This window comes from Squalius cephalus (assembly GCF_949319135.1).
Source record: "Squalius cephalus genome assembly, chromosome: 14".
Classification (NCBI taxonomy): domain Eukaryota; kingdom Metazoa; phylum Chordata; class Actinopteri; order Cypriniformes; family Leuciscidae; genus Squalius; species Squalius cephalus.
In genome coordinates this window covers 32,880,267-32,899,757 of record NC_137135.1, presented here as the reverse complement: position 1 = coordinate 32,899,757, position 19,491 = coordinate 32,880,267, and the positions used below count along the sequence as shown (strand labels likewise).

General features: G+C 37.0%; 4 protein-coding genes across 4 annotated transcripts in view; 1 reads left to right on the top strand and 3 right to left on the bottom strand.

The window, feature by feature from the left end:
• Positions 1-2,132, top strand: part of LOC307171625 (uncharacterized protein) — a 4,258-nt gene extending 2,126 nt beyond the window's left edge. Inside the window, exons 3-6 of the mRNA XM_079893379.1 lie at positions 1,074-1,192; positions 1,377-1,484; positions 1,554-1,721; positions 1,954-2,132. Coding sequence (XP_079749505.1) covers positions 1,074-1,192; positions 1,377-1,484; positions 1,554-1,721; positions 1,954-2,124 — 566 coding nt within the window. The 3' untranslated portion in view covers positions 2,125-2,132. The remainder of the gene's footprint in view (positions 1-1,073; positions 1,193-1,376; positions 1,485-1,553; positions 1,722-1,953) is intronic.
• A 1,983-nt stretch (positions 2,133-4,115) lies between these two features.
• Positions 4,116-7,870, bottom strand: LOC307171421 (uncharacterized protein; the record flags this gene model as incomplete). The annotated part of the gene is made up of 7 exons (XM_079893027.1): positions 4,116-4,619; positions 4,696-4,797; positions 4,867-4,938; positions 5,204-5,437; positions 5,827-6,165; positions 6,937-7,128; positions 7,840-7,870. 7 exons carry the CDS (start codon positions 7,868-7,870, stop codon positions 4,543-4,545), a joined length of 1,047 nt encoding a protein of 348 aa, XP_079749153.1. The 3' UTR covers positions 4,116-4,542.
• A 3,872-nt stretch (positions 7,871-11,742) lies between these two features.
• Positions 11,743-14,517, bottom strand: LOC307171714 (putative UDP-sugar transporter protein SLC35A4). The gene is made up of 2 exons (XM_079893508.1): positions 14,385-14,517; positions 11,743-13,577 (listed from the first exon to the last, which is right to left on the bottom strand). The coding sequence occupies exon 2, from the start codon at positions 13,547-13,549 to the stop codon at positions 12,596-12,598; it is 954 nt and encodes a 317-aa protein (XP_079749634.1). The 5' UTR covers positions 13,550-13,577; positions 14,385-14,517; the 3' UTR covers positions 11,743-12,595.
• On the bottom strand, positions 14,500-19,136 carry slc35a4 (solute carrier family 35 member A4; the record flags this gene model as incomplete). The annotated part of the gene is made up of 3 exons (XM_079893509.1): positions 18,958-19,136; positions 16,936-17,034; positions 14,500-14,700 (listed from the first exon to the last, which is right to left on the bottom strand). Exons 1-3 carry the CDS (start codon positions 18,970-18,972, stop codon positions 14,500-14,502), a joined length of 315 nt encoding a protein of 104 aa, XP_079749635.1. The 5' UTR covers positions 18,973-19,136.
• Between the last annotated feature and the right edge of the window lie 355 nt (positions 19,137-19,491).

Sequence of the window (19,491 nt, the reverse complement as noted above, 5' to 3'; positions counted from 1 at the left end):
AAGCGGCGGAGTAATACCGTACCTCACACAGCTCTTTCAATGGAGTTGGACAAAAACTACGATAAAACCTGTTGGAAAGCATCTTTTGCAGCGATTTTTGTGTGAGCATATCAGTGAACACCCCTGACCACTCGGTGAGTTTCACGTCTTTGTAAACGAAAGTTTAATGTGTTTTAGGAAGGAATGTTCCAGTGCACCTAGACAACCATTGTGGGGGTGGGGGGGAAAGCGAAATAAACCTAAAATTCTCGGGACAGGAGCATGTGTCCAAATTTTAATCTTAACCGTTCTATTTCATCAGATACAATCTGTAAACAGGGCTTTAAGTGTAAAATACCGAACTTGTCCTTTAAGGTTTTGCCTACAGAGTGACTGATTCGACAAATGGGTTTAGGCCACTGAGCATTGGGTTCAGAGAATGGGGTTTAGTGTTTTAGCAATTGTGAAATACTGTAAAGAAATAAGGGATTTAAAGGGATTAGAGAGGGAAAAAAAGTAGAAAATCAACAAGAATCTATTGTAATGCATCTTTTTAGTAATCTGCAAATCATATTTTGTATTTTAAAATATGCAGTATATAATATTTCATATGCCTAATATGCAAATGGATCTGTTAAAGTCTCTTGTCTCTCATTCAATTACAAATTTGTTTGTTTGTTAGATTATTTTCTAATATTTATATTTAATTTTTTTCAACTTGATTTCAATTAACAAAATGCTTTTAATAGTTTTAGTTGTAGTTAACAATAATAGCCCTGAATGGAAGCATCGTGCTGGAATATATATTCGGCTTCTGTGAACATTAAACCCCGCCTTCTTTTATTTGATTGGCCATCTCAAATATTTTGACATTGATGAGCACTGCTAGACCTCAGAGGCGGATCAGCCTAATAAAATAACTCTGAAAATTTGCTGTCATCCTAACAACACAAAGAAAAATGCAGTTCAGAGCAACATAAATAATATCAAATATTGGGGGACAATTTGTCCATATCTAATTATTGGAGGGAACTTACATCCTTGCACTAGCATGATGATGATGATGATGATGATGATGATGATGATGGTTTCAGAGGGCAGGACCAGCATTCAGAGGAATCAGGAGAGGATGAGCCGAATCAGACAACTGAAAGAGGAGATCAGATTACAGGAGACACACAGAGAATCCCACCAATCACACGCCACTAGCATGGTGAGTGACCAATCAGGAGACAGGAACTCTGATACCTGATAACACAGTCCAGCACTCAACCAGCATTCATTTTAGTAAATGCATTAACTAATGGGACGTTATTTTAAAGTGTTAGCATATTGCACAAAAACGTATAAAGCAGGAGTTTTAACTGTGTGTGTGTGTGAATGTGTTTGTCTCTCAGGGGGTTCATGAGAAACTCCTGGAGCGCAGAACGAGACTGAGAGAGACTCACGAGAGACTGATCGAGGATGAACTGATGAAGATGGAGAGAGAACTACAAGAGGAGCAGGTGAGAGCAGATGAACAAGACCTCAAACGGGCCGTTCTGATCATGTGACTGTCTCCGTCCCGTCCGCAGGTGAGTGGTGTAGAGGGGGAGATGTCGTACCTGCGCAGAGAGAGACACATCCTGGTTCTTCAGATCGAGGCGCTGCGCAGGGAGAACCAGCAAGCGTATGTGGACCTGGAGGACCAGAACCAACACCACCAGCAGGAGGTCCATGAGCTCAGAGAGGAGAGTCTACAGGTGACAACACGGGACATTTACGGCTTTTAATGACTGGAAAACCAAATTAAGAAATGAAGAAAACCCAACATGTTACAAGACGCCATTAATATCTGTCTTCTTCCAGTTCTGAATGCGAAGACTAGGCATTACTCATGTGCTAAAGTTTTGTTTCAATATAGTGCCCAAGTTTCCATTTCCCATCTGAATGCTGTCATCTAGTGTCAGGTCTGTGTTCTGCATGCGTGTCCAGGTGTTCAGGGCGTTTCGTGAGGTTCTGGAGGAGCAGAGGAGGATGTCAGAGAGCAGGTACAGGGCTCTTCTCATAGACGCCATCCAGGACGCGGTTCACCTGTCCTCACAAAACCTGCAGCTCCAGGAGGAAGTTCAGCAGCTCCGGAAAACTCAGATTCCCACTCAGTGACACCGCTGATCCAACATGGTGGTTGGTTACCCAATAAGTAACTGTAAAAGATCAAATCAAGCTTTTTCAGTGATTATAAATGGAAATCATTTCATAATTGATGAGATGAAATTAATCAACACTGAACTGACTCGAGCTGAATAGACACTATTGACTTTTTAAGTTTGAATTTGCCTCATTAGCATTACGTTCAGACATGAAGGCTTATTTGGCTCGTTTTTCTTCAATATATATAATATATTTATTCACTATAGTGTTAAAACTGCAATGTTTAGCTACGCAGAATGTGATACCAAGAAACCAGAGCTGATTCTTATAAATACATTTTTGACATGATTAACATATTCTATCCTGATCTGAACATAGGAATATTGGCAAGCTCATACATTGCTCTTGCATCTCTGACTGAGGGCTCTTCTTCTCTTCCTTTACTCGTGTTTTTGTCGATGTTTTCACTCCGCGACCCTTTGAGAAACACTGGTCTCTAAATAACCCCTGTGGAATAACCCACAGCGACAAATATAATACACAGTAGATCATATATGGCATCTTGATATAGGCTACACTTTTCTTAGTGTCAGCGGTCTTGATACAACATGACAGATCCGCTCTGATACTGTGATCATTGTTAACCAGTACGATTCCTCAAACCAGCAGATTCATCCGTACAGAAGCACAACTGACTCAAACTACTCCACACATCACATGCAATTTCATGTTTCACACACAGATGGTGGATAATAGCCTATAGCTCTTTAGTGTAATTTTAAACAAATAAACTTTATTAAAATTAACACTGCAATAAAAGTCTATTTATGTTTAACAAATAAGTGTCAAAGACAGACAGTTTCCTGGTTATCAGCGACATCTGCAGGAGGAAACTAGAGTTACAGCTGGACTCATTTACTAAAATACATTGTATTATATTTGATATCTATTTAAAGGCACACTATGTAAGATTTTTGGATCAAAACATTTGCAAAAAAAGTGATCTCTAGTGGCGAAAAATTACATAGTGTGCCTTTCATTTTTTTATAGCCTATATTGCAAACTTCCAAATGTTTAAATTTGAACAATGTGCACTTTCTGTTAATTAAAATTAAAATTATAAAAAAATATATAAATAAAAAACAGTCAAATAAGCTTGCATATAACAGTTTCATTTTCATTTACTTAACTCTACAAAAAGTTCATCTTAACAGTTTCAACACAGACTCAATTTACAATTCTTAAAGAATATTTATCAATATTATAATGACAAAGATCTGGTAAAGATTAATGCACATGTGAAGATACTGTATGATCTTCACCGCTGGGAACGGCAGTACATTCCCACATTCCCTTCTGTTATTCCCTCCGGACATATCACACATAGTCTATCACACATACTTTATTGTAAAATCGTGAGTTATATGTTAGCCGGGTTGCTGCAGGAATGTGCCGTCAAACACAAGCTCATGTACACTCTGTCATCATTAATATGCTATATCTGAATACATCGTCATGACCACTAAATGATTTTGTGATTTGTGCTCTCAACTCGCCTGAAATTAAAACCCTTCCTGAACATTGTGGATACTCATGAATCAGTGTAAATATTGTATAGGTATATATCTTTGATTTTATTTTTTTATTTTTATTTTTTTACGTTGTTTTACGGGACTGTACACTTGCGTCTTCACTGAGTATGGGGTTTATGGGAAAAAAAGTAGGTGTTTCTAAATTTGTGGGTGTTTTATAATGTGTGTGTTTATAAATCATGCAATGAAAACGATGCCCTTCACCCCATCCATTCTCTGAAGAGTAGCTATCTTCGGGTTGAGCCTTAATTTTTCTCAGATCTTAACATATCCACAGTGGATTCGAGTCTGCTGCCTCACAGCACACATGTGGCTAAACGTGTTTAACATCTTCAAAAAAACTGCAAATACAAGCAGAAGTGTAAAAGCACGGATAGCAAAACCCCAGACACCACAAAACCAAGACACGATCAAGAGCAACAGTTTTTAATTCAAGTTAATTTTTCTAGCACTTTCACAATACATGTTTCAAATCAGCTTTACAGAAAATGCTTGTTTTAATGTTACAATTTAGGAAATATCAGCCAGAGATGAGTGTGTCACAGTAATATGGCAGTAATATACAGCTGTAATATAGTACATGTTAGTTAGATAACTTCATGTTTTCAGTTAAGCTGACAGCGTATATGTTAGACAGCTATTACAACTTGTGCTTAACGATTACAATATAATGATAATATTAAAATATTGAAGGATAATATCTGAAAGTTTGGCATGTCGATCCAAAGTTGCCATCATCTGAAATCTTCGCAATTGTAGACGTCGCCTGAAAACATTGTAGAAACAGGAAAGCAAAAGGAGGAGATTCTCATAGATGTGCTGAGATCTGCTGCTGGTCTCATGAATCTTCTGCTGTGTGTTCATGTTCTTCTCCAAATCTTCTCATTCTCAGTTTTTGATCGTCCTGTTTTCTTTCTAAAAGCATCACATTATCATCAACTCTTAATATTTGCATGTTAAATCCACAATGATGATCATAAATGTCTCTCACCTGACGTGTGTCTCATGTAGATGTGAAACCCTCCTAACAGACCAAACAGAACCATCATCTGAAAACACCAGACCAGCACAAACACCACAGACTCTGAACACACTGAAAACAACAATTAGAAAGAAAATCAATCCATCATGTTTCCTGTAGCGTGTTCTTTAAAACTCGTACCATGTCCTGATGTCTGTGAGCTACTGGTCAGTGTAGAGGTCAAACGAGAGGTCACAGCTGCAGTAGTTGTTCCTGTAATAAAACATCACTGTAATCACTGAAACTGAAAACACTTCAACACAAATTACTGCTGAGATCGGGCTGAAATAAACTCATTTTCAGCCAGAAACGTTGCGAGAATGAACTGTGTCCATTGAAGAGAACTCACTGTTTTGCATCACTGGTGTTGCTGTGTCTGACTAAAATGTGACTGACATGTTCTTGACAGGTTTTGTGAGATTCACTCTTGTTGCTGTAGTTTAGTAAATACATGGAGATTTATGTATGAAAAGCTCACCAGGACATTGTCCTACACTAATGCTCTTCTGTCCGTCACTGACGTGGTTCTTCACACTACAGATGATGTCTCCATGAGTTGTGTCATTCAGCTCAATGCTGGTGTCTCCATCCATCAGTGGATCTCCATTCAGAGTCCAGCTGTAGATGAGCTGATCCCCGTCAGAAGAGCAGGACACTGACTTCACCCCACTGGAGGAGCAGATGATTGACACTTCCACTGAGCCAATAGGAGCTGGAGGGCGGGACACATGACAGTCACATGACAGTACAGTCACAACTCAATTTCAAGACATTTTTAACCACATTTATTGCTGCGATGATAGCTGGACATCACTGAATTAAACATGCAGCATTGGTTATTCATGTGACAACAATGTAGCAAATTACTGTTTGAAATGCTTTCACATACTACTTTGAAACAGTCGGCAATATACAGTAAGCAGTTTTCAATTCTGAAAATAGTCTCAGTACATGGAAAGTTCAGATCCTTTTTAATAATAATAATAATAATAATAATAATAATAATAACAACCTTCACAGAGATTCCACTGATTAATTTGCATGAGAGTGAGATCATTGGAGATCATGAGATTATAATGAGTCTGATGAGAGTTACTGTACCTTCTACTTTCACTTGAAGATCTGCAGATGTTAATGAGCCTGTGCCATCTAAGCGATCGAGTTCTAAAGTGTAATTCCCTGAATCTTCTCTGATCACACGGTTTATTATCAGAGTCCCATTAATGACTGTCACTTCAGTTCTGTTATTATAAAGATCACATTCGGTCACAATTTTACTGTCATTCTTTACTTTACAAACTGGATCATATTGGTTGTTGTATATTGTCTTTATTATCTTCAGTTTATATTTTCCAGCATCCACCATCTGCAGATTGAGTTTGTGATCCAGAGCAGCGTAACAGGGATCTGACCAATCAAACCTGCAGTTAAACTCCATACCTGAAGAACAAAACACACACACACACACACACACACACACACACACACACACACACACACACACACACACACACACACACACACACAGAGAGAGAGAGAGAGAGAGAGAGAGAGAGAGAGAGAGAGAGAGAGAGAGAGATCAACATACAGAGAGAGCTACTGCTGATGTAAATATTTCTCTCATCATAATCAGACACAAATTACACAAACATTCACAGAATTAAAGAAGATGAAATTAATCAGACTCTTGATCTGATCTCACTGAAACATCTGAGCTCAGTTCATCTGAAGTGAAGCTCATCTTCATCATAAACACAAATGCTCAAATCTTTTCTTTAAGGAATTACTCTCATGAATTACTGAATATAACCATATTACTGGAGATTTAACTTGGTTTAGTATGTAGTACAAAAAAAGTTCAATCCAGTCAAACTGTGACATTTCTTTCTTTTAAAATTATGTCTTGATGTTTGTGACATCAGATGTAATGGAGAAACATGATTTGATGAATCCCCGTATGATAATTTTATATAAATGAATGATTAAATTAAAAAAATATGAAACTTGTTTGTACAATGACACTAAGAATCAAACACACTTCCTCTCACATTTTGTTAATCCTCCACAAATACACACTATGAATAAGACCAGTAACACTAAGTCTATAGATCACTGCAGACTGTTTTGGAAACACTGTTAATGTGATATTATATTACAGTGTTTTTATTTGAGAGATTGATGAGATTGAACAGCATTGTAAAGTTGACTCACATGCAGCAGTTTGCAGCAGCATCAGCATCAGTCCAAAGATGAGCATCATTTCTCTAAAGTCCAGTTTCCAGAAGAGCCCAGCGGCAGCAGAAGAGTGTGGATGAAGCTTCAGATGGGGACATGAGTGTCTGGACTTCAGTCTGTCTGTGTTCTGGCTCTCATGAAGCTCCTCACAGAGAGACTCACTCTGGACTGACACACGAGGAAATATCTGACCGCTTCATGAGAAAAGAGGAAGTTTCCTCATATGGGGGAAGGCAGATGATGGGTGCACTGACATAGACCAAGTCTAACTAAAGACAGTGAAACTAGAAAGGTGTAAAAAGACGTAACATTTTCAGGCACAGTTCCAAAAATAAGTGTAAAAGTGCTAATCATACATTTAAAACAGCAAGTGGGAAAGTGGTGTATAAAAAAATATATGCTTATGATTATCATGATTGTTCTTTTGTGAATAATCCTAAACATATTATGCATCTGCTTCTGCATTTATTGAACAAAACTTGTTTTGGAGGTATGAAAGTAAATTTTTTCATGAGATATATTTTTTGTCATACTGTCCAGACATTTTGTATAAATTAATCAAAACTTACTTAGGTTGAATTATTGTTTAGTTGACTTCTGTGACTTGGTTAGCATGTGTAAAAGTCAGTGTGTCTAGCAGGCACATGATGGTCATGGCTGATAGGGTTGGGGACGGTTGCAACAAGTTATAAATAGCATGTTTAATAAAGGTTTGTTGCATTGCAAATTGTTCAATTCTTCCTGTCTGACACTGAAATATGGAGAGATTGAATAGCATCTGTAACACCTGCACACTGAATCCAGGGTTCTAAATTAACACCCGCCAACCCGCCAAATGCGGGTTAAAATTCATTTTGGCGGGTGTTAATAAAAACTTACTAGCCAGTTTGGCCGGTGATGTATGAGGCATGATACATATAAGGCTCTGTTCCGCTCTGTTCTCGGTCATTTATCCCCCTGGCAGTACTTCCTACATTTCCCATGAACACTGTGCCGTAATGCTACGTGATGACGTTTCATACGCCCATTGGTTTCGCGCAGTTTGCAGTGAAACCAGCGCGAGAAACCATGGAAACGAACGGACACAGAAAACACAAGAAATAAGACGAACGGAGTTGGCTAGTAAAGTAGGTTAATATTAAACGAAATGCGGCGGTGGTTGGGACAGACTTCTGGGGGCGAGAAGAGGAACGAGGCAGGGGATGAGGAGGGTATCGACAGAGAAACTAAGAAAAGAACATTTAATGCCAAATGGCTGACGGGTCGTGAATCCAATACAGAAAAAAAAATATATTGAAATATATTTTAAAGTGTCAAAAATATATGTGGCATATATTCCAAATACATTGAAATATATTTGCATTGTTGTTCACTTATATTTATCATTTTGAAATATATTCTGAAATATAACTAAAATATATTTATTGGGCCAATTTCGAATATTTGTATATATTCCAAAAATATATTTCAAATATATTGTGAAAACATATTTCAAATATATTTCTTTTGTGTATGGGATGGCTAGTGTTTGATCACAATAATATCGTCATGTATTGTCATGTACGCAAAAGAAAAAAAAAAAAAAATTTTCGTAGTAGGCCTAGGATCTAATAATTTTTAAGTAGAGGCAGTAAGGACCATGAGAGTTCCCGAAGTCATCAGGAGAGCCTAAGGATTAAAACTGCCAAGACAGATCGTATTGCCTTTCTGTTTATATTTTGTTGTATTGTACTTTGTGTTTTTCATGCCAGCAATTCTAATAAAATAATTAAATACATTCAGTGGCACTTATAATTTCTCTTATTTTCACCGGAAAAAAATTTGGCTAGTGGATATTCAGATTGGCTGGTAACTTTAGAAAGTTACCAGCCACATTGGCTGGTGATCAAAAAAGTTAATTTAGAACCCTGACTGAATCTATCTAGGCCTGTTCTACACATAAACAAAAAAAACTCAATAACTGTTATTTGATAAATATGACTAAATAAATAAATAATAGGCTACAATAATATTATTGAAATAAATAAAACTATAATATTATAGTAGGCCTAAAACAGTTAATATTTTCAGAATTATATGCTCATTGAGACAAAAAGCTAAAATTAATTAGAGAAATTTAAGGTATTTTTAACGTGTTGCAATCGTCCCTGGTTTGTGTTGCAACTGTCCCCTGGGTTGGGGTCAGTTGCAACATCTGACTTCCATTCAAATAAATACTGTGAAAGATATGTCATATATAATCATCTTTGAATGGTATGGGTAATTAGCAGACAGATGCAAGTTTAATATATACAAATTTGGTTGGTCTAGTCCAAATAGTCTCTGAGTAACTGAAAAAAATGCAAAAAGTGTTGCAACTGTCCCCGGTCTCCCCCTATCTGGTGTAATAGCAAAGGTGTCAATTATAGAATTAAGGCACAGAGAGTATTAACATTGATTTCAGAAATTAAGGCTTATTTGGCTCGTTTTGCTTCTATAGTGTTAAAACTGCAAAGTTTAGCTATGCAGAATGTGATACCAAGAAACCAGAGCTGATTCTTATAAAATATATTTTTTGACATGATTAACATGAACCTGATATGAACATAGGAATATTGGCAAGCTCATACATTGCTCTTGCTTTTGTCGATGTTTTCACTCCGCGACCCGTTGAGAAACACTGGTCTCTGAATAACCCCTGTGGAATAACCCACAGCGACAAATATAATACACAGTAGATCATATGGCATCTTGATATAGGCTACACTTTTCTTAGTGTCAGCGGTCTTGATACAACATGACAGATCCGCTCTGATACTGTGATCATTGTTAACCAGTACGATTCCTCAAACCAGCAGATTCATCCGTACAGAAGCACAACTGACTCAAACTACTCCACACATCACATGCAATTTCATGTTTCACACACAGATGGTGGATGATAGTCTATAGCTCTTTAGTGTAATTTTAAACAAATAAACTTTATTAAAATTAACACTGTAATAAAAGTCTATTTATGTTTAACAAATAAGTGTCAAAGACAGACAGTTTCCTGGTTATCAGCGACATCTGCAGGAGGAAACTAGAGTTACAGCTGGACTCATTTACTAAAATACATTGTATTATATTTGATATCTATTTAAAGGCACACTATGTAAGATTTTTGGATCAAAATATCCAAAAATCACTAGAACAATGTTTTATATTTTGTTGATTTGTGTAGGCTACTTACATTATCCCGAATGTTGCAGTTTTACATGGATCGTGTCTGTGCATCGCCTATCATTTCCGGTTTTATACTGTATAAACCATGGAAACACCAAAGATGCTTTAATATATTAAGGACCATTCGGTATTTATGGAATGGACCACCGGAGGAAAATAGGGGAGGGTCATGTCTTTATTCTTTGTTGAGGGGAGGGTCACCCAACTTTTGTATTCATGAAAACAGCAAAATTTCAAAGTGGCTTGTTTTGTGCATATTTTTCCATGTAGCTCTCTCGGTCTCTCTTAGTCTCAGCCCCACATTGCTAGCAGATGGGTCTGACCCAACAAAACTCCAGTTTGGCGCTATTTGACAGTGTGCGCGCTTCGGGTGTACGCCCTCAGAAAAAGTGCAGCATGTCAGAACATAACGCCAATGAAATTTTTACCCGGCAAAGCCTTAAAGCACGTGCAAATAATGAACTTTTGTGATTGCGAATAAGTGCAGTGTCCTGTGAGTGTAACTCTACCGCTGCATTAAATGTAAGATATGTCGAGTTTTACAGTGGGACTGAGGCGGCAGAACTGCAGCTGATAGAATGTGTGCTTTAGCACGATACTTCCATATTTTAGTTTCCATGCTTATTGTGTTTCCACAAGAATGTTAGTGAGTATTTCTACTGAAATGGCCACCATAACAGTGGAGTGTGATGTGTAAGATGAGAAAGCAGAGGTTAACGCCTGTTTCACACATAGGCCTACACCGTGTGCAGTGTGTATGCAGTACCGGAGCAGCACACACTTTAGTGCTTTCACATATGCTGCGTTTGCAGTGTGTAACTGATCCACAGCTGTACCACAAACCATGAAATCCAGAAGTTATCAGCAACTTTTATTAAAAAAAATTTTGTCAGCATTGCGATTCTCTTTGTACACATATAGCCTACACTCTTTAATAGACATATTCATGTTTAAACATATTTAAACAATGTAAATTTAAATTCAATGCATTAACAACTGCCTCGCTCTACATTATCCCTTACGTATTGGTGAGCTACTTCACTGTGAAAAGTCAATTAATGCTTTAAAGAACAGGAGAATATTGCAGAATAGCTTGCTTCCCACAAAGGGAAAGTTGTTATCTAGGAATGATCAGATGTTATTTTTTAACAAGACGCTTCTGCCCAAAGATCAAGTCCATCAAACTCATGTTTTGACTGGTCAGAGTCCAGATTTGAACTTTATAGTGAATATTTAGTCTCATATTAAACTGAAACGTACCACAAGACATTTTTCAACTACTGATAAACAGTTTGAAGACACTGAGTGGAACAACACTGACTCTTCTTCCTGTAAAACGATGTCTGCAAGTTTAACATTTTAAAGAAAACAAATAAGGCTATTCAATTCTAAGCTACTTTATCTACAGTATTTGTGCAATTATTGCTAATTTCCTGACCAGTGATTTGTGTTTAAAATGGTTAAAACCATTAAAAGACCACAACATAATTTGCCTTTTTTTTTGCCCAGTATGTATTTTGCAAAATGAAAAAGTCTAAAATTGAAAGTATAAATTTTACAAGTGAAACCATTAGACATGTTAATCACTTACCAAGTCCATAAATATTTATTTGCATAAATCAGTCTTAAATATGTGCGCTGTACAATTCGTATTCATTTCAACACATTTAATCAAAATAAATACTGACAGATGCATATGAATAAAAACAACAACAAATCAGCAGACATTCAGTCGTCATGAGATGATGTCCATTCACAGTAAGATGCACTTCTAGAATGAGGACGAAGGCAACAGAGATATTTTAGGGCACATGCTGAGAAAATAATAGTAAAGAAAAACAGAAGAAGGAAATGAAATAACGAGAGAGACGCTGTGGTTCATACATAAAGAACGATAAAAAAGCAATTGCAATGATATACGTCTTTTGAAAAAGTCTTTCGTGGTTTTCCTCAGTGGCTTACGCTCTATTTTTATTTATTTTTTTACAAATTGCACAAGATATTAAAGGGATAGTTCACCCAAAACAGTTGATGGACCCCATTGACTTCCATAGTATTTTTTTTTTCCTACTATGGAAGTCAATGGGGTTCATCAACTGTTTGGTTACAGACATTTTTCAAAATATCTTCTTTTGTGTTCAGCAGAAAAAAGAAATTCTTACAGGTTTGAAACAACTTGAGGGTGAGTAAATGATGACAGAATTAAAATTTCTGGGTGAACTATCCCTTTAATGAAGCATGTTTAACATTTTTACATTTTTTTTTTTTTTTACTTTTAAATAAAAATATTTGTGGGAAGTGTTAATCTCAGATATGCGGTCAACTTAATAAAATTACATATCTTCCAAAAAAATATTTCAACAATTTGTTTTAGTATACTGATGACAATGTAAAGGCCAATTATTTAATTTTGTTGTTGGTGTCGTCCGCTCTATCTGTAATACAGGTACACAGCCCATCCAATCAGCACAACAGGAAACAGGAAGTAAGGTGTGAGCTGTATTCCCAGAAGCCCCCAAGACAACACACCATTTACCAGCATAGCAGAAGATATGACAAAGAGCCGTGTGATTCCCGTTCCATGTTTCATGATGACGGACATAAGAAGCCCGTTAGCAGCCTGTCCCGCGATAATGAGCCAAACGAGCGTGGAGAAACCCTCCAAAAATCCCTGCCGCCCGCCGCCGGAGAGATGCGACGCCAGATTGATGGCCACGCCGAAGACGTACAGAAACAAATTCTGGAGACTCAAAGGCAGCCGTTGGGTTTTCAGCACCCGCTCAGTGTAGACGGCAGCCAGTCCTGAGATAAAACAGTACACAAGCACCAACAGCAAACCCCAGGATGTGATGTGAAGCCGGCCCGTGGATTCGTCCTCCAGTGATGGTTCCCGATCTAAACCGGAGTAGCTGTGAGAAACGCCGGCGGCCACGAGCATCCCGAGAGCGAACCACTGCCCGCGCCGGAGATGCTTTCCCAGGCAGGACGAGTAGAGGAGAGCGGTGGACACGATTTTCAGGTTACTGAGCACTTGGAAGGAGCTGGGATCCATGTAGGCTTGCATGAACACCACCAGGTTGTTGTTGAAGGCGTAGAGCACAGCAGGAACGGCGTACGGCGCCACCGTCATCACAGACACCGACACTTTGAGGGAGGAAAGATTCCCAGATGCCAACAGGGAGGCGAATGAGACCAGAAGTTTGGCGAACTCGATCAGAACCACACATGACGACGGGCTGAAGGGAACGTGACCATCGACTTTGGTGAGCGAGATGAGGGGAGCGTGGGAACCGTAAATGAGAACCAGGAGAAGCAGGAGAAGGACCCAACGTCTTCTGAGAGGAGGTTCTGCTTCAGAAGAACCAGCATTATCTACCGCAATCATGCTTTCCAAAGTACAAACTCAGCAAACCCTACAAAAAAACAAACAAAAAAGCACTAGGACGAACTTGATTCTTGAACAGCGCAGTATAAAACAAAATGGACATGATGTTAGGGCTGCACGACTTGGGAAAAACGTTCGGTTTGCGATTTTCCTGCTAAAAATTGGAATTGCAATTTAAAATGTGATTTAAAAAACTTTTTGAGGTTTGCTGTGCTTGTTTGTAGGGCTGCACAATTTGACCAAAGATTTAGTAATTATATATCAATATAATTATAAAATAATAATAATCACTAAATAAAAATATTAAACATGTTACTATTGTAATATTTCACAGTAAAATAAAAAATGAGTTTTTAAAAAAAATAAATAATAATTTTACAGTACAACTAGAAAAATAAGTACAACTGTAAAATTAAAATACTCATATTTTTGACGATTATTATTATTAAATAAAAACTATTGTAATATTTTACCGGTAGAAATGAAGAATTTAAGAAAATTTATATTTTTTTACAGTACAACTATAAATAAAAGTACAGCTATAAAATTACAATACTAATATTTATGGCTGTCTTAATTTCTTCATTTTCAAAAGTAAAACCATCGAAGTTGTATTTTGGCGAAATACTAACCATAAAGCCGCTCTGAGATGCTGCAAACACCGGCGTGTGTAAATAAACACAGTGCTGCGCTTCACTCTGAAACACGCAGAGCATATATTTATTTAGTTAAATCACAGCCTTTGCGATGTGATAATCGCACTAAGCCATATCGTGCAGCCCTACATGATGCCCATTATAATGGTCTTCATTATAAAGTCCAAATCCACACTCACATATAGACCTCAAAACACAGTTTTTTCTAAATCAACAGTTTTGTTCATGAGGGAAGGAGCTCCGATGTGACGTTGAATGACATGCTCTCCTCTTCAGTCTGAATTCAGTCCACTTCTAATCACTGGGTCCTTTCTTCAGGGAGTTCAGGAAGTCTCGTACGGTCTCCTCGATGTTGGGCACCTGATAGTTCTGGACAGCGCAGATTCCCGTCAGCGTTCCCAAAGCGACTCCTAAGATGGCAGACGAACGCATTTTGGAAACCACATACCCAGCCAGGAATCCTTTCAGGAAAGGAGACGCTAATAATGACCCACCCTAAGAAACACAAACAGGACAGTTTCAGCTGCAGCCTGGGAAGTGTGCAGTCATTGAGCTGTCAATATTACAGTATATAAAGAGCAACATCTATATAACATACTCTCTTTTGCTTATCAGCCCACTTTTAACCACTAGGACAGGGGTTTCAAACGGAGATGTTAAAGGCATTAATGAAGTATGTATAACGTATTCTTTTTTTTCATTCACTAAAATAAATATTTAATTTTGCTTTCTAAAAACTGGTCATGGCATTAATTACAATAATTTAAAATAAAAAAATATTTGTGGCAAAAAATCTGCTATATAGGTGAAACTCGAAAAATTTGAATATCGTGCAAAAGATCATTTATTTCAGTAATTCAACTTAAAGGTAGGGTAGGTAGGATTTTTATAAAAAACTTTTTTTCACATTTGTTTAAACTGTCTTTATATACCAATACATAATTAAAATGTAAGTGCTCTGAAAAAGAAGAGTATAAAAATCGAGTGACTGTAGACCTTTTAATCTGCAATAAACACAGCTCATTATTTCCATTCGGGACGAAACAATTGATTGGTTTGGGCGACTGTCACTCACTCTCGCAACCATGGCTACCACCCCTGTTGCTAGATCTGCCCATATGCGCGCGCACCCGTTTGATTTGAGGAGTGCAAGAGAGGCGCGGAACCTACGAAGAGTAAAATTATGGCAGAGAAAGAGCATTCAAAATTCAAAGCACCTGCATATTCAGTCAGCGAAGGCAAACAAGGCAAAAACTACTTCCTCGGACCCTGGTTGCCCGCACTCTTGAACGACCTCCTCTGCTCGCCCTCGACCCCGGACCTGTCGAACTGACGATGCGGTACTTGTCTCCGGAGTGTAGTCCTCATTAGAGTCAACAATGTTTTCATCATGGAAACTCGCAAAACACCGTATATGTTATGAATCTTACACGAAATTCACCTTCATCACAGTGTAACTGATGGTAATGGAAAAACGTGCATCAATGCAACCTGTTTTTAGCTTTGCCTTATAAATATAGCTCGTTACCTATAAATATAGCTCGTTACCTATAAATATAGCTCGTTACCTATAAATATAGCTTGTTACCGAATCAAACAAAGTATATTTTAAACTTTACCAGTATCGATATGCTAGCTTGATAGTGAGTACTAAAAGAAATCTTATTTGTTTATATTTATAGTGATAAAGTTATGTATTTTATTACATGTGATTCTGACATGATGTCACTGCATGCACTGCGCTCCTTCCTCTCCGCTCGTCTCAGGTAATAAATGCGTCTTCCAGCTGAGCCTGAGCGTTTGGCGTCGCGCGTTCATGTGTTTTGGGGGCGTGGCTTTGGAAGGAGCTCAGAAGGGAGGGGGTGGAGTGAATGGAAATAATGAGCTGTGTTTACAACAGTCGTGAGAGGTCTACAGACACTCGATTTTTATACTCTCTTTTTCAGAGTACTTACATTTTAATTATGTATTGGTATATAAAGACAGTTTAAACAAATTTGGAATGTTTTTTTTAGAAAAATCCTACCTACCCTGCCTTTAAAAGGTGAGACTAATATATTATATAGAAAATTACATGCAAAGAGATATTTCAAGCCTTCATTTGTTATAATTTTGATGATTATGGCTTACAGCTTATGAACATTTTCAAAATTTCTGAGATTTTGAATATGGGGTTTTCATAAGCTGTAAGCCATAATCATCAAGATTATAAGTCTACATAATATATTAGTTTCACCTTTTAAGTTGAATTACTGATATAAATGAACTTTTGCACGATATTGTAATTTTTCGAGTTTCACCTTTATATGACATAAAAGTAATTATTTTTCAGAAATTATGTTAATTTATTTCATTATAATAATAATAATGTAAAGGAAATTATTTAATTTAATTTTGTTGTCATAATAATATTAGATTTAATATTTTCCTCACACAGTGTAAATGGATTTTTATACATAAGAATATTTGGCTGCATTTATATTTACATTTGATTGAAATGAAAATAACTATATCTTTCCGAACACACACTCTTCTACTATAGCAGTAATGTTACATGAATGTGAGTATTTTCTGTTTAAGAATAGGCAAAACCATATCGATTTATAATATCAACATATTTATTATCGGCCAAAGTAAAACTAATAAACAGTACAGAACCAAAGTTTCTGTACGTGTTCCTCAGTATGTTAGGACCGGGCCGGATCAGTCGTGGATCTGGTTCTGTGGTACCTGTGGGATTCCAGCTTGAACCTCATCCTCCACCTTCTTCTGGATCTCCTCCAGTTGGTCTTTGAGCTGAGCCAGATCCTTCAGTCGGGTCACCGGATCCTGAAACGGATCCGACACACATCAGACCACTGACACATCCAGATCAATGAACTAAAACAACATACTGTTCTTAGAGTAATAAACCCTAAGAAGCCGTGGCGTGATTTACTGTACAGTGAAATTCACTGTTAAAGGGATAGTTCACCCAAAAATGAAAATTCTGTCAGTAATTACTCATCCTCATGTTGTTCCAACCCCGTAAGACATTCATTCATATTCGGAACACAAATTAAGATATTTTGGATTAAATCTGAGAGTTGTCTCACTCCTCCATAGGCTTCAAAGGGACTGAAACTTGCTGGCCCAGAAAATGTATTAAAGACATCGTTAATATAGTCCAAGTGACTCCAGTGGCTCAATCTTAAGTTTATAAAGCGACGAGAATACTTTTTGTGCGCAAAAACAAACAAAAATAACGACTTTATTCCACTATTCAATTCCTTCTCTCTGGGCCTCGAGTCTTTTCACGTAGTGTTTAAGCGTAGCGCGTCTGTGTTGCATGACACCACGTATCACACATGACCAGCGTCGGCCAATAGTGAGCCTACGTGGTGACGTACAACACAGACGCGCTACGCTTAAACACTACGTGAAAAGACTCGAGGCCCAGAGAGAAGGAAATGAATACATTTAATACATTTTCTGGGCCAGCAAGTTTCAGTCCCTTAGAAGCCTATGGAGGAGTGAGACAACTCTCAGATTTAATCAAAAAATATCTTAATTTGTGTTCCGAAGATGAACGAAGGTCTTACGGGGTTGGAACAACATGAGGGTGAGTAATTACTGACAGAATTTTCATTTTTGGGTGAACTATCCCTTTAATCACGGCTTCACATGGCTTATTGCTTTCATAAAACAGTTATTCCACACACCTGCAAGGTTTCATAAACTAAACACACCAAACCAAAATGTAATGTTATTGATAAAAACATATTATTCTTCCACCAAGCAATGTAGTTCAGAAGCAGGATGTTTGCCAAGCAACACACAGTAATGCAGTCACAACAAGTTTGTATATTAATTTAAAATGGCTTTGAACGCAGCTCAACCAATCAGAATCAAGGACTGGAACAATCCGTTTTATAGGCTAATTACGTTTCATTGACAGATGAACTCCCTTTGCTCAATTTCTAAGCACTTTCAATCTGATTAATGAGATCTTTTTATTTTTTATTAACTTTCAGAAAACATGCAAAGACTCTTAACATCAAACAATAGAGGAGGATATACATATAACATAAGGTACAAGCTAATTAAGTAAAAAAGATGTAATTTAGGCCTATATCAGTGGCCATTTTTGTATATCATAACTAATTTATTACTTTTAATTAAAATAAAAATACTAATTACATTTTTCCAATTCAAACACATACTCTTTATCTATGGCAGGTTTAAAATCGAATAGTTTTATTTCCTTATATTATAATGTTTTAATAAATCATTTGACTTGAATAATGTTACATGAATGCAATTTAGAGGATGTATTTTCTGTTTAAGAACAGTAATAGAAAGAAAGTATAGACATATATTGATATTGTAAATCACATAAATTACACATTATTTGATCCTGATCAATTTACACATTTTCTAGTATCCCACAATGAAAACATTAAATTCTACAGATTACATTTTTCAAAATAAAATGTGTTTCTATACATTTCTTATTTCTAGTAATTGCAGTTAATCAGATCTTACAAGTGTGATGCTTTTCTTTCTATGACAGCCGTCAAATGCCAAGAGTTCAGAAAGGCAGCAGTGACTTTACATTACTCCAATAAAGCGTCACAACAGCTCTAATAAACAAACAGCAGGTGACATTGATAGCACAACACTTAAATATAAACGACATACCTGATTTGTCCCTATCTTTACATTAATTCATTATGAAAAAAGTGTTGTTTTAGACAGACCGTGGTTTCTCACCTTGTCTTCCGCCATACTGCAGAAATGATAAGCGATTCAATGTGCGCTCGATTCATTTGCCCTGAATGAATGAACGACTCGCTCGAACACAACTACTCACGCTGTTTTACTTTTAGTACAATGGCTCGAAATGATAAATATAAAATTGTAAATGCATATTTTCCCACTAAATGTTTATTCAAGTTATTGGTATCATTATTTAGGTGTAAATAATTGTCCAGACCGATCTGGGATAAACGGCAATGTCACGTGCTACCTGTTACTTTCCTCATCGCTGTTCATGATTGACCAATCACTGTAGTTTTTCATTACGTTATCAGTTATCAAGGTTGTAGGGGCTGATTTCTATTTGCGTTTTATTAAAACATGCCTCTTTTGGAAAGACTTAAATGATATTATTATTTTTTATGACAAAAATATCCTGAGATTTGACTACGGCTCAACGGATTATTCGGCTCCCTGAGCAACAGAGCGACAACTACTTTATGTCGCCTGAGAAATAAATATTATTAATTGATTTATAAATTAATCTCT